The sequence below is a fragment of the Chiloscyllium plagiosum genome, chromosome 37, assembly GCF_004010195.1.
Source record: "Chiloscyllium plagiosum isolate BGI_BamShark_2017 chromosome 37, ASM401019v2, whole genome shotgun sequence".
Classification (NCBI taxonomy): Eukaryota; Metazoa; Chordata; class Chondrichthyes; order Orectolobiformes; family Hemiscylliidae; genus Chiloscyllium; species Chiloscyllium plagiosum.
In genome coordinates, this window is record NC_057746.1 from 24,233,152 (window position 1) to 24,245,784 (window position 12,633).

The 12,633-nt window shown below is 46.4% G+C and overlaps 1 protein-coding gene across 1 annotated transcript in view; it reads right to left on the reverse strand.

Moving 5' to 3' along the window:
* The window catches only part of LOC122541524, a 72,676-nt gene that overhangs the window by 18,613 nt on the left and 41,430 nt on the right, over positions 1-12,633 (reverse strand). Inside the window, exons 7-8 of the mRNA XM_043678350.1 lie at positions 7,192-7,618; positions 4,934-4,938 (exon numbers count right to left, since the gene is read on the reverse strand). Coding sequence (XP_043534285.1) covers positions 4,934-4,938; positions 7,192-7,618 — 432 coding nt within the window. The remainder of the gene's footprint in view (positions 1-4,933; positions 4,939-7,191; positions 7,619-12,633) is intronic.

Below are 12,633 nucleotides of genomic sequence, written 5' to 3' on the forward strand. Positions count from 1 at the left end.
TCAAAATTGGCCTTTCTCCAATTTAGAACTTCAACTTTTAGATCTGGTCTATCCTTTTCCATCACTATTTTAAATCTAATAGAATTATGGTCGTTGGCCCCAAAGTGCTTCCTCACTGACACCTCAATCACCTGCCCTGCCTTATTTCCCAAGAGTAGGTCAAATTTTGCACCTTCTCTAGTAGGTACATCCACATACTGAATCAGAAAGTTGTCTTGTACACACTGAACAAATTCCTCTCCATCTAAACCTTTAACACTATGGCAGTCCCAGTTTATGTTTGGAAAGTTAAAATCCCCTACCATAACCACCCTATTATTCTTACAGATAGCTGAGATCTCCTTCCAAGTTTGATTCTCAATTTCTCTCTGATTATTGGGGGGGTCTATAATACAATCCCAATAAGGTGATTATCCCTTTCTTATTTCTCAGTTCCACCCAAATAACTTCACTGGATGTAGTTCTGGGAATATCTTCCCTCAGCACAGCAGTAATGCTATCCCTTATCAAAAACGCCACTCCCCCTCCTCTCTTGCCTCCCTTTCTATCCTTCCTGTAGCATTTGTATCCTGGAACATTAAGCTGCCAGTGCTGCCCATCCCTGAGCTATGTTTCTGTAATTGCTATGATATCCCAGTCCCATGTTCCTAACCATGCCCCGAGTTCATCTGCCTTCCCTGTTAGGCCCCTTGCATTGAAATAAATGCAGTTTAATTTATTAATCCTACCTTGTCCCTGCCTGCCCTGACTGTTGACTCTGTACCCCTTCTGTTCTCAGCTGTACCCGTCTCAGATTGATCTCTTTCCTCACTATCTCCCTGGGTCCCACCCCACCATCTTACTAGTTTAAATCCTCCCAAGCAGTTCTAGCAAATTTCCCTGCCAATATATTAGTCCCTTTCCAATTTAGGTGCAATCCGTCCTTCTTACAGGTCACTTCTACCCCAAAAGAGATTCTAATGATCCAAAAATGTGAATCCTTCTCCCATACACCAGCTCCTCAGCCATGCATTCATCTGCTCTATCCTCCTATTCCTGCCCTCACTAGCTCGTAGCACTGGGAGTAGTCCAGATATTACTCCCCTTGAGGACCCCCTTTTTTAAATTCCTGCCTCACTCTCTGTAATCTCCCTTCAGAATCTCAACCTTTTCCCTTCCTATATCGTTGGTTCCAATGTGGACAATGACCTCCTGCTGGCCCCTCTCCCCCGTGAGAACATTCTGCACCCTCTCTGAGACACCCTTGATCCTAGCACCAGGGAAACAACACACCATTCTGCTTTTTCTCTGCTGGCCACGGAAACGTCTGTCTGTATCTCTGACTACAGAATCCCTAATACAATTGATCTCTTGGAAGCCTCTCGTAACATTAGAGCCAGTCTCAATACCAGAAACTTGGCTGTTTGTGCTACGTTCCCCTGAGAATCCATCACCCCCTACATTTCCAAAACAGCATACCTATTTGAAATGGCTCAAAAGACTCCTGCACTAGCTGCCTAGCTCTACTAACCTTCCTGGAGTTAACCCATCTATGTGACTGTATCTGAGACTTTCCCCCCTTCCTATGTCTGCCATCCATCACATACTGTTGCTGTTGCAAATTCCTCATCGCTTCTATCTGTCTCTCCAACTGATCCACTCGATCTGATAAGATTCGCATCCAACAGCATTTATGGCAGATATAATCCACAGTAACCCTTAAACTCTCTTTAAACTCCCACATCTGACAAGAAGTACATATCACTGCAAAGGCCATTTTTGCTCCTTCACAATCTACAGACCCAGAAAATAACACCGTCTTATTCCTCTACAAACACTGCCCCAGGTTAAATTAATAGCTATGGCTTATATTTTAAGTTTAATCAACAGACTTATCTCCAAAAACATATAATCAAGAAAGAATCCACTATACTCACTACTGCAGCCTTTCTCTTGGACAGACTTAAAACAACAATTAACTTATCTGATTCTGCGCTGTCAACTTCGCCCAACAGTTCCTCCAAGATTAGTTGTGAATTTCACTGTTTGTTAATTTTCCCAGATGCACTCCGATGTCCAGCGATACATGAATTCAAACAGCAAAGGCAGTAACTGTACAGGTTCTCTCTGCCTTTCTTTCTCTGTCTCTCTCTCTCCTGCACTGTCCTCACAATGTGTTTCCTTTGTCTGCTCTTCTCCCTTTTAAACTGCTGTTGTTTTGACTTTTTTTTTCTAAAGTTCCAAACCAATGCAACAGCATATAAAACAGTAATTGCTGCTCCTGGAATTCGAGGAAATCACCTCCAACACCTAAAATACCTCAAAAGAAAAAAGGAGCAGCTCTTACAGCCAGAAATTTTCCCTGTCCTCCATCTTGGACACAGAACCTGTTGAATGCTTTGCTGAAGTCCATACAGTAAATGTTGAACACACTGCTTTCAATCTTCTTTCTCACCTTTTCAAAAAAAATCAATCAAGTTGCTCTTTGGAAGGTCGGTGTGGACTTGTTGGGCCGAAGGGCCTGTTTCCACACTGTAAATAATCTAACCTAATCTAAGTTAGTGAGACATGATTTCACACACAAAGCTATGCTGATTTTCCTAATCAGTTCTTGCCTTTCCAAACGCATGCAAATCCTGTCCCTCAGGATCCCTCCAACAGCTTACCCACTGCTGACATCAGGCTCACCGGTCTATAGTGCACTAGCTTTTCCTTACCACCTTTCTTCAAAAACGGTACTACATCAGCCAACCGCCAGTCTTCCAGCACCTGACCCACAGCTTCCGATGATACAAGCATCTCAGCAAGGCACCCAGCAATCTGTTCCCTAGCTTCCCACAAAGTTCTGGGATACATCTGATCAGGTCCCGGGACCTTATCCACCTTCATGGATTTTAAGACCTCCAGTACCTCCTCTTTGACAATGTGAACTCTTTTCAGTTCCCTAGCTTCCAAGTACGTACTGACAAAATTATTTCCCCTTAGTAAATAATTTGTGGGCGGCACGGTGACACATTGGTTAGCACTGCTGCCTCACAGCGCCAGAGACCCGCCTCAGGCGACTGACTGTGTGGAGTTTGCACGTTCTCCCCGTGTCTGCATGGGTTTCCTCCGGGTGCTCCGGTTTCCTCCCACAGTCCAAAGATGTGCAGGTCAGGTGAATTGGCCATGCTAAATTGGCCGTAGTGTTAGGTAAGGGGTAAATGTAGGGGTATGGGTGGGTTGCGCTTCAGTGGGGCGGTGTGGACTTGTTGGGCCGAAGGGCCTGTTTCCACACTGTAAGTAATCTAATCTAATCTAAATACTGACACAAAATATTCATTTGGTATCTCAAATCATTTACTGTGGTTGCACACACAGGGGGCTTTGCTGATCTGGAAGAGCCTTTATTCTCTTCCCAGTTACTCCTTTACCCTTAATATATTTGTAGAATGTCTTTGGTTCTCCTTAACTCTATTTGCCAAAGCTATCTCATGACCCTTTTTTGCCCTCCTGATTTCCCTCTGAGATATACTCCTACTGCCCTTATACTCTTCTAGGAATTCACTCTATCCCAGCTGTCTATATCTGACATACACTTCCTTCTTTTTCTTGATGAGACTCTCAATTTCTCTAGTCACCCAGTATTTCCTACACCTCTCGGCCTTACCCTTCACACTAATGGTCAACTGCCTTTGGACTCTCATTATCTCATCCTTAAATGCTTCCCACTTCCCAAACATTCTTTTACCTGTGAATAGCCTCCCCCCAATCAAATTTTGAAAGTTTCTAATAGCGTCAAAATTAGCCTTACTCCAATTTAAAACTTTAACTTTTTGATCCGTTCTAACCTGATCCATCACTACTTTAAAACTAATAGAAATATGATCATTTGCCCCAAAGTGCTCCTTTACTGATGCCTCAGTCACCGCCCAGCCTTATTTCCCAACAGAAGGTCAAGTATTACTCCTTCTCTAGTAGGTACATCAATATATTTAATTACAAATTACACTCACAACAAACTCCTCTTCATCCAAGCCATTAACACTATTTGGAGGTACTGGTGTTGGACTGCGGTGTAGAAGGTTAAAAAAAAATCACACAACACCAGTTATAGTCCAAAAGGTTTATTTGGAAGCACTAGCTTTCAGAGAGCTGCTCCTTCATCAGGTGGGTGTGGAGTATAAAATCGTAGCAAAAGTTTACAGTGTCATGTAACTCAAATGATATATTGAAGAAAACCTGGATTGTTTGTTAAGTCTGTCATCTTATAGAGTGGGCATGTTGGTTTCAGTTCTTTCTTATGTAAATCCCAGAACCTTTTTTAAAGTTACATTCTCAAGTGAACTTTAACAATAGGTCCCATGTCGGCCCAGATTGAAGGTGTGAGGTGCCCTGTGTGAGGCTGTCTGTCTGTGCCCCAATGGTCAGACTGAAGAGGGATTTACAGAATCTTACATGGCTTCATGCAGTTTTTCAGCAAAACGAAATGTAATTCTGCGAGTATAAATTCACCCCACAAACCTATATATATGGGTGTGCATGTGGGTATCTGTGTGCGGGTATGAATCTCTGAGAAAGAATGTGTGTATGTGTATGAGTGTAAGGGGATGGAGCAGGGCATGAGTCTCTGAGAGATAGTGCATGTATGAGTGTAAAGGGGTATATGTCTCTGAGAGGGTGCGTGTGTACGTGTGAGTGTGGGAGTGTATGTGTAAGTGTATGAGAGAGAGCTTGTGTATGAGAGTGTGTCTGCATGAGTGTATGGGTCTGTAGGAGTGTGTGTCTGTCTGTGTAGTGCAGTGGGGTCACCTGTAGTATGACATGAACCCAATTTGAAGCCATCCCCATGGGTACCGAACTTGGCTATCAGACTCTACTCAGCTACTTTGTGTTGTTGACCCCACTCCACTACACACACACACTCCCTCTCTCATACACAAGCTCTCTCTCATATGCTCACACATTCACTTACATGCACTCTTCTCACAGAGTTATACCCCTTTACACTCATACACATATTCTCTCACAGACACTCATATATAGGTGTGTGTGTGGGGGGAGGGGGGGGGAGGCGGTGTATAAGCTTGTGGGATGAATTTGTACTTGCAAAATTACATTGCATGAATCCATGTAAGATTCTGTAAATCCCTTTCCTAGATTAGAATGAGTCTGAACATTGGGCCACAGACAGTCTCACACAGGGCACCTCACACCTTTAATGCATTGTCTGGGCTGACATGGCACCTATTGTTAAAGTTCACTTAAAAACGTAACTTTAAGAAAGTTCTGGGATTTGCATATGAAAGAACTGAAACCAACATGCCCATTCTAAAAGATGAGAGACTTAACAATCAATCCAGATTTTTTTCAATATATAATTTCAGTAACATCACCCTGTAATCTTTTGCTATAAATTCTGTGTCTTACGAACTTATACTCCACAATCACCTGATGAAGGTGCAGTGTTCCGAAAGCTAGTGCTTCCAAATAAAGCTGTTGGACTATATAGGGGTGGCACAGTGCCTCAGAGGTTAGCACAGCTGCCTCACAGCGCCAGGGTCCCAGATTCAATTCCAGCCTTGGGTGACTGTCTATGTGGAGTTTGCACATTCTCCCCCTGTCACACAAAGATGTGCAGGCCAGGTGAATTGGGCATGTTAAATTGCCTATAGCGTTAGGTACATTAGTCAGAGGGAAATGGGTCTGGGTGGGTTACTCTTCGGTGGGTCGGTGTGGACTTGTTGGGCCGAAGGGCCTGTTTCCACAATGTCGGGAATCTAATCTATTAATGGGCGGCACAGTGGCTAGCACTGCTGCCTCACAGCGCCAGGGACCTGGGTTCATTTCCCATGTCGGGCAACTGTCTGTGTGGAGTTTGCACATTCTCCCCGTGTCTGCATGGGTTTCCTCTGGGTGCTCCGGTTTCCTCCCACAGTCCAAAGATGTGCAGGTCAGAGTGAATTGGCCGTGCTAAATTACCCATAGTGTTAGGTGCATTAGTTAGGGGGAATGGGCCTGGGTGGGTTGCTCTTCAGGGTGGACTTGTCGGGCCGATGGGCCTGTTTCAACACTGTAGGGAATCTAATCATAACTGGTGTTATGTGATTTTTGACCTTAACACTATGACAGTCGCAGTCTATGTTTGGAAAATTAAAGTGCCCTAACATTACAATCCTCTTATTATTATAGATATCTGGGAGCTCCTTACATAGTTGCTTCTCAATTTCCCACTGTCTACTGGGGGGGCCTATAGTACAATCCCAACAAAGTGATCATTCCTTTCTTATTTGTACCCATATAACCCATATAACTTCACTGGATGATGTCTCAGGAACATCCTCTGTAAGTACAGCCGTAAGGTTCTCCCTTATTAAAAATGCCACCCCCCCCTCCTCTCTAACCCCCCCTTTCTATCCTTCTTATAGCATCTAAACCCCAGAACATTCAGCTGCCAGCTCAAAACCTCAATCGAGTTTGTGAGATACAAACTCCTCCGTACAAAGTCATGTTGTCTTGCTGCTAGTAAGCCCATATTTTTCCAGGTGAGAAGTATTAGAGAATCCTGGCACAGGGTCCCAACGGCTGAAGGTTCACTGGGAAGGAAATCAGGGAAGGACAAGAAATAAGTGTTGAAAGAGCGAAGGTACCTCAGAAGGTCACAGAAGCAGCAGGGATTACACAGTGCGAGGCCACAAAGAGAGCTGGGTCAGAGGAGGAGGATGTTACAGAAAGCGCACAGTGTGAGACCACAAAGGGAGCAAAGGGAGTATGAGGAAAGGCTGAGGCACATGCGAGACATCTGCTGCTACAGAGTAGAAAAACAAGTCCTTGATTGATAAGACCACTAACTCTGACAGAGAAGAATAAGTCCTTGACTGATAAGACTACAGGGTAGAAATACAACTCGGGAAACTGTTGCAGACTTTGTGAGAATGTGAACCTCGTGACTCTTTAGAGCCAAAGAGGGGAGGGACTTGTACTGTATTTAATCAGAAACATTGTTAGCCTCGGCGGGCCTTTTTCTCAGAAGGGTGCCCAACTTGCTAATAAAACTTTGTTTTCCTGAATTTGTCTAGAGCGATTATTGAGAAGCGATTTTCGTTTCTAACAGGTTTTCCTGCTCGGATAAACATTTCAACTCCCCCCCCCCCTCCTCCCTACTCTGCTGCTCGGATGCTGCCTGACCTGCTGCGCTCTTCCAAGCACCACTTAACCCAGCCGTGGGTTTACCTTGTAGAGCTCCGCTGCCTCGGCGATGGGGCTGACGGAGTGGCCCTGGTGTTCCCGGGAGACCGAGCACACCACGCAGATCGGCCGCTGGTCCTCCCGGCAGTACATCTTGAGCTTCTCGTCGTGGTAGGGGCACCGGGAGGCCGGCTCCCCCTGGCCGAGGCTCAGCTTCCTCACGCCCTCCACCATGTTGGAGACGAAGTGGTTGGGCCGCAGGTTCCTCTGGGCAAACTGGCTCCTGCACTGCGGGCACTGCACTTTGCCCCGCAGCGGCGCCCAGTAGCCCTGGATGCACGCCCGGCAGAAGTTGTGGCCGCAGTCTATGGTCACCGGGTCGTCGTAGAAGTCCAGGCAGATCGAGCAGACCGCCTCGCCCTTCATACTCTCCAGCACTTGCAAGGACGCCATGGTAACTTTCAGTTTCACAACCCAACCAGGAAGTCACTGCAGGGGGTGGGGGAACCAAGCCTCTGCTTGGTTGGTATGGAGTTGGCTTGAACTGCAAACATCGCTGGACAGGAACAGACCCTGGAGCTTGTGCCCTGAGCTGGCTCACACTCGCGAAGGGAGAAGGGAAGGAAGAGGGAGGGGGGGAGAACAACGTTGACTCTCCCTTTTTTTTTGCCAAAAATCCCACAGACTGCAATCCCTGCCCACGCCTGGCATTTCTCCGGAACCTGCCACACTTTTGTTTTTTTTTTGCAAACGGGGCGAGTGCATTCAGAAATCAGGGTCAGAAGGGGGCGTACCACTCGGAAAATAAGTACCTGCGTTGCTCTAGCGCCTTCTGCGAACTAACTCGGTCCCCGGAGTCAGGAGCTTTTTGCCCGAGACGTCGGTTCTCCTGCTCCTCGGATGCTGCCTGACCTGCGTAGAAAAGAACTGCTCCTGGGCCTGGCCTTACTGGCCATAAACAGGTCCAGGCAGCGGGCAGTGGAGGGGGTCGTTAGGGCTGGCTGCCTGCCCCTCGTCTGCGGTTACGTTAGAGCCCGGGTGTCTCTGGAGATGGTGCACATGCTGTCTACCAACACCCTTGAGCTGTTCAGGGAGAGGTGGGCACCCCAGGGAGTGAAGTGTTTTATTTCCCCCTCCAACTCTATTTTGATTTAATCCCTGCCCTCCCCTCCACTTTTTTTGATCACTGCAGCATTGCCCTATGATGGGAAGGGTATTGCTTGTCACTGGCCACTCTGGATTTCCTTTCTTCCTGGTGGTGGAAAATGAATAAAGATTTGTACACCTGTTGTCTTTCACTGTGTCTCACACCTCTACACACACATCATGGTGTTGGGGAAACATAAGCCCTAGGCAGTAGTGCAGGGGAGAGTAACAAATTAAGAAAAAAAAAATCCAGGAAATTAGAGAAAAATAGAAATGAGCATTTGGCTCACCCAGTCTGAGGAGAAAGTGAGGACTGCAGATGCTGGAGATCAGAGCTGAAAATGTGTTGCTGGAAAAGCGCAGCAGGTCAGGCAGCATCCAGGGAACTGGAGAATCGATGTTTCAGGTGAAGAAGGGCTTATGCCCGAAACGTTGATTCTCCTGTTCCCTGGATGCTGCCTGACCTGCTGCGCTTTTCCAGCAACACATTTTCAGCTCACCCAGTCTGAGTCTGTCAAAAAGAACCACGCAACTAAACCACTCCTGTTTTTCAAACTTATTTTCACTCAGCTTTCTAAGGCATGGCGCTGCAAGTGTGTGTCAAAATACTATTAAAAGGTTGTAGGTATTCTGCTAAAATGTTATTGTCTATTGCAGGCCAGGGAAAATTTATTTTGAATCATAGTTAATTGTGTTTTTTGTTTTCACTGTTATGTGTCCGATGGCTGGGTCAGCATTTATTACCTGTCCCTAGCTGATGTGAAGAAAGTGGTAGTGAGCTGCCTTCTTGAACTGCTGCCACCCATTGGCGTAATGTCACCCACAATGCCAGAAGGGAAGGTGTTCCAGGATTTTGACCCAGCAACACTGAAGGAACAGTGATATATTTCCCAGTCAGGAGGGTGAGTGGCTTGAAAGGAAACTTGTAGGTGGTGGTGTTCCCATGTATCTGTTGCCCTTGTCCTTCTAGATGGTAAAGGTTGTGGGTTTTGAAGGGCCTGTCTAAGGATCTTTGGTGCATTACTGGTACTGAGCATCAGGGCTGGAGGGAGTGGATGTTCGTGAATGTGATGCAAATCAAGTTGGCTACTTTGTCCCAGGTGGTGTCAAGCTTCTTGAGTGTTGTTGAAGCTGCACTCATCCAGGCAAATGGGGAGTTTTCCATCACACTTCTGACTTGTGCCCTGTCTGTGGTGTACCAGGTTTGAGAGTCGGGGTTGATTTGCATGCAGCAATATTCCTAGCCACTGTATTTATATGGCAAATCTAACTGAGTTTCTGGACAATGGTCACCTCAGGATATTGATAGTTACGAGTTGGGAAGAAGGGATGCTGTGATAGTAATACTATTGAATGTCAAGGGGTGCTGATTAGATTGTCTATCATTTGTGTGGTGCAAATGTCACTTGCCCAAGGAGAAAGTGAAGACATTAGGTCCTGGAGATCAGAGTCAAAACGTGTGGTGCTGGAAAAACACAGCTGGTCAGGCAGCATCCCAGGAGCAGGAGAGTCAATGTTTGATTCCTGATGAAGAGCTTATGCTCAAAACGTCGACTCTCCTGCTCCTGGGATACTGCCTGACCAGCTGTGCTTTTCCAGCACCACACTTTTTGACTTGTCTGGATGTTGTCCAGATCTTGTTGCATTCGAACATGGACTGCCTCTGTGTGAGGAGTTGTGAATGGTGCTGAGAATTGTGTGTTCATTGGCAAACACCTCTGCTTTTGACCTTAAGATGAAGGGAATGTCATTGATGAAGCAGTTGAAAATGGTTGGGCTTAGGATACTACCCTGAGGAACTCCTGCAGAGATGCCCTGGAGGTGAAGTGGCTGACCTCCAACAATCACAACTATCTTCCTACGTGCCAAGTATGACACCAACCAGTAGAGGGTTTTCCTAACGATTCCCAGTTTTGTTAGACCTTCTTGATGTCATACTCTTGTCAAATGTGGCCTTGATGTCAAGGGCGGTCACTCTCACCTCACCTCACCTCTGGAATTCAGCTCGTTTTTTCCGTGTTTGAACCACGGCTGTTGTTCAAATGAAAGAGTGGCCCTGGTAGAACCTAAACTGAGCAGGTTATTGCCACACAGGTGACACTTAATAGCGCTGTTGGTGACTCCCTCTATCACTTCACTGATGATCGAAGGGAGTCTGATGAGGTGGTAATTGACCAGCTTGGATTTTTGTTTACTGGATGTGAAGATGTCGGTGTTGGATTGGTGTGGACAAATTTAAGAATCACACAACACCAGGCTAAGACCAACAGACTTATTTGGAAGTACTAGCTTTCAGAGCACTTACCCCTTCATCAGGTAACTAATGGGACAAGATCATGAGACACAGAGTTTATAGCAAAAGATCACAGTGTCATGTAATTAAAAATTGCCAGACAGGGATGTTCCCTCCCAGTCGGGGAACACTTCAGCGGTCAGGGACATTCGGTCTCGATCTTCGGGTGACCATCCTCCAAGGCAGACTTTGGGATATGCAGCAATGCAGAGTGGCCAAGCAGAGGCTGATAACCAAGTTTGGTACGGATGGGGATGGCCTCAACCAGGACCTTGGGCCCATGTCACACTACAGGTGACTCCAGTATACTCGACACACACACACACACAGCACACATACACACACTCTTACATACTCACACACTCACACAGACCCTCTCTCTCAGACACACACACTTACACACTCCACACTCACACCTTTGCACACACCCTCTCACAGGCTTATACTCCATCACACTCACGCACACATTCGACCAAACACACTCCCTCACGCACACTGGCACTCTCCCTCTCACACACACATGCATATGTGTATATATAACAGAATTGTATTTGCAGATACATTCGTGGGCGGCACGGTGGCCCAGTGGTTAGCACTGCTGCCTCACAGCGCCTGTAGACCCGGGTTCAATTCCCGACTCAGGCGACTGACTGTGTGGAGTTTGCACATTCTCCCCGTGTCTGTGTGGGTTTCCTCCGGGTGCTCCGGTTTCCTCCCACAGTCCAAAGATGTGCGGGTTAGGTGAATTGGCCATGCTAAATTGCCCGTAGTGTTAGGTTAAAGGGGTAAAGGTAGGGGTATGGGTGGGTTGCGCTTCGGCGGGTCGGTGTGGACTTGTTGGGCCGAAGGGCCTGTTTCCACACTGTAAGTAATCTAATCTAATCTATTTTTGCTCAAAAAGCACACAATCTGCGGGCAGTCAATCCATATCACATTTTATAAATTCCTACTTTGGAAATAGAACCAGTGTGACTCAAAACGGGGATACAGACAGACTCTAGCCTCACATTTTTAATACATTATCTGAGCTGAGATGTTATCTCTTTTCATGAAAACTTAAGTTGTCTTGAGTAAAAGAAGTTCTGGGATATTAATAAACCAAAACCTGCACCCAGTAGAGAAGATGAAAGACTTAACAACAATCTAGGTTAGTTGAATATATTGTTTTAATTTCATGACACTGTGATCTTTTACTATAAATTCTGTGTCTTATGATCCTGCCCTACTAGTTACCTGATGAAGGAGCAGCACTCCGAAAGCTAGTATTTCCAAGTAAGCCTGTTGGACTATAATCTGGCATTGTGGCTGGTTAGCACTGCTGCCTCATAGCGCCAGAGACCCGGGTTCAATTTCCGCCTCAGGCAACTGTCTGTGTGGAGTTTGCACGTTCTCCCCGTGTCTGCGTGGGTTTCCTCCGGGTGCTCCTGTTTCCTCCCACAGTCCAAAAATGTGCAGGTGAGACGAATTGGCCATGCTAAATTGCCCGTAGTGTTAGGTGAAGGGGTCTGGGTGGGTTGCTCTTCGGCGGGTCGGTGTGGACTTTTGGGCCGAAGGGCCTGTTTCCACACTGTAAGTAATCTTAATTTGTTTACAGAATATACCTAGGGAGTTTTCACATTGCAAGGCAGTTGTCAGTGTTGTAACTGTACTGGAACAGCCCAGCTAGGGGACTGGAAAGTTCTGGACCAAAGCCTTCAATGTTGTGGCCCCAATGTCGTCAGGGCCCACAGCCTTTGCAGTATCCAGTACCTTCACCTATTTCTGGACATCAAGTGGAGTGAATCAAATTGGCAGAAGACTGGTATCTGTAATGCTGTTGTACTCAGAACAAGGCCAAATGGATCACTCATTGGTTCATCTGACTAAAGGTGGCTGCAAATTGGTCAGCCTCGTTTTTTGTGCCAATCATAGGATAGAATTCCCACAGTGCAGAAAGAGACCCATCACACTGACCCAACTGCCTCACATGCGACATGTGGATGACACTATGGTTAGCACTACTGCCTCATAGCGTCAGGGGTGTGGGTTAAATTCTAGCCTTGGGTGAC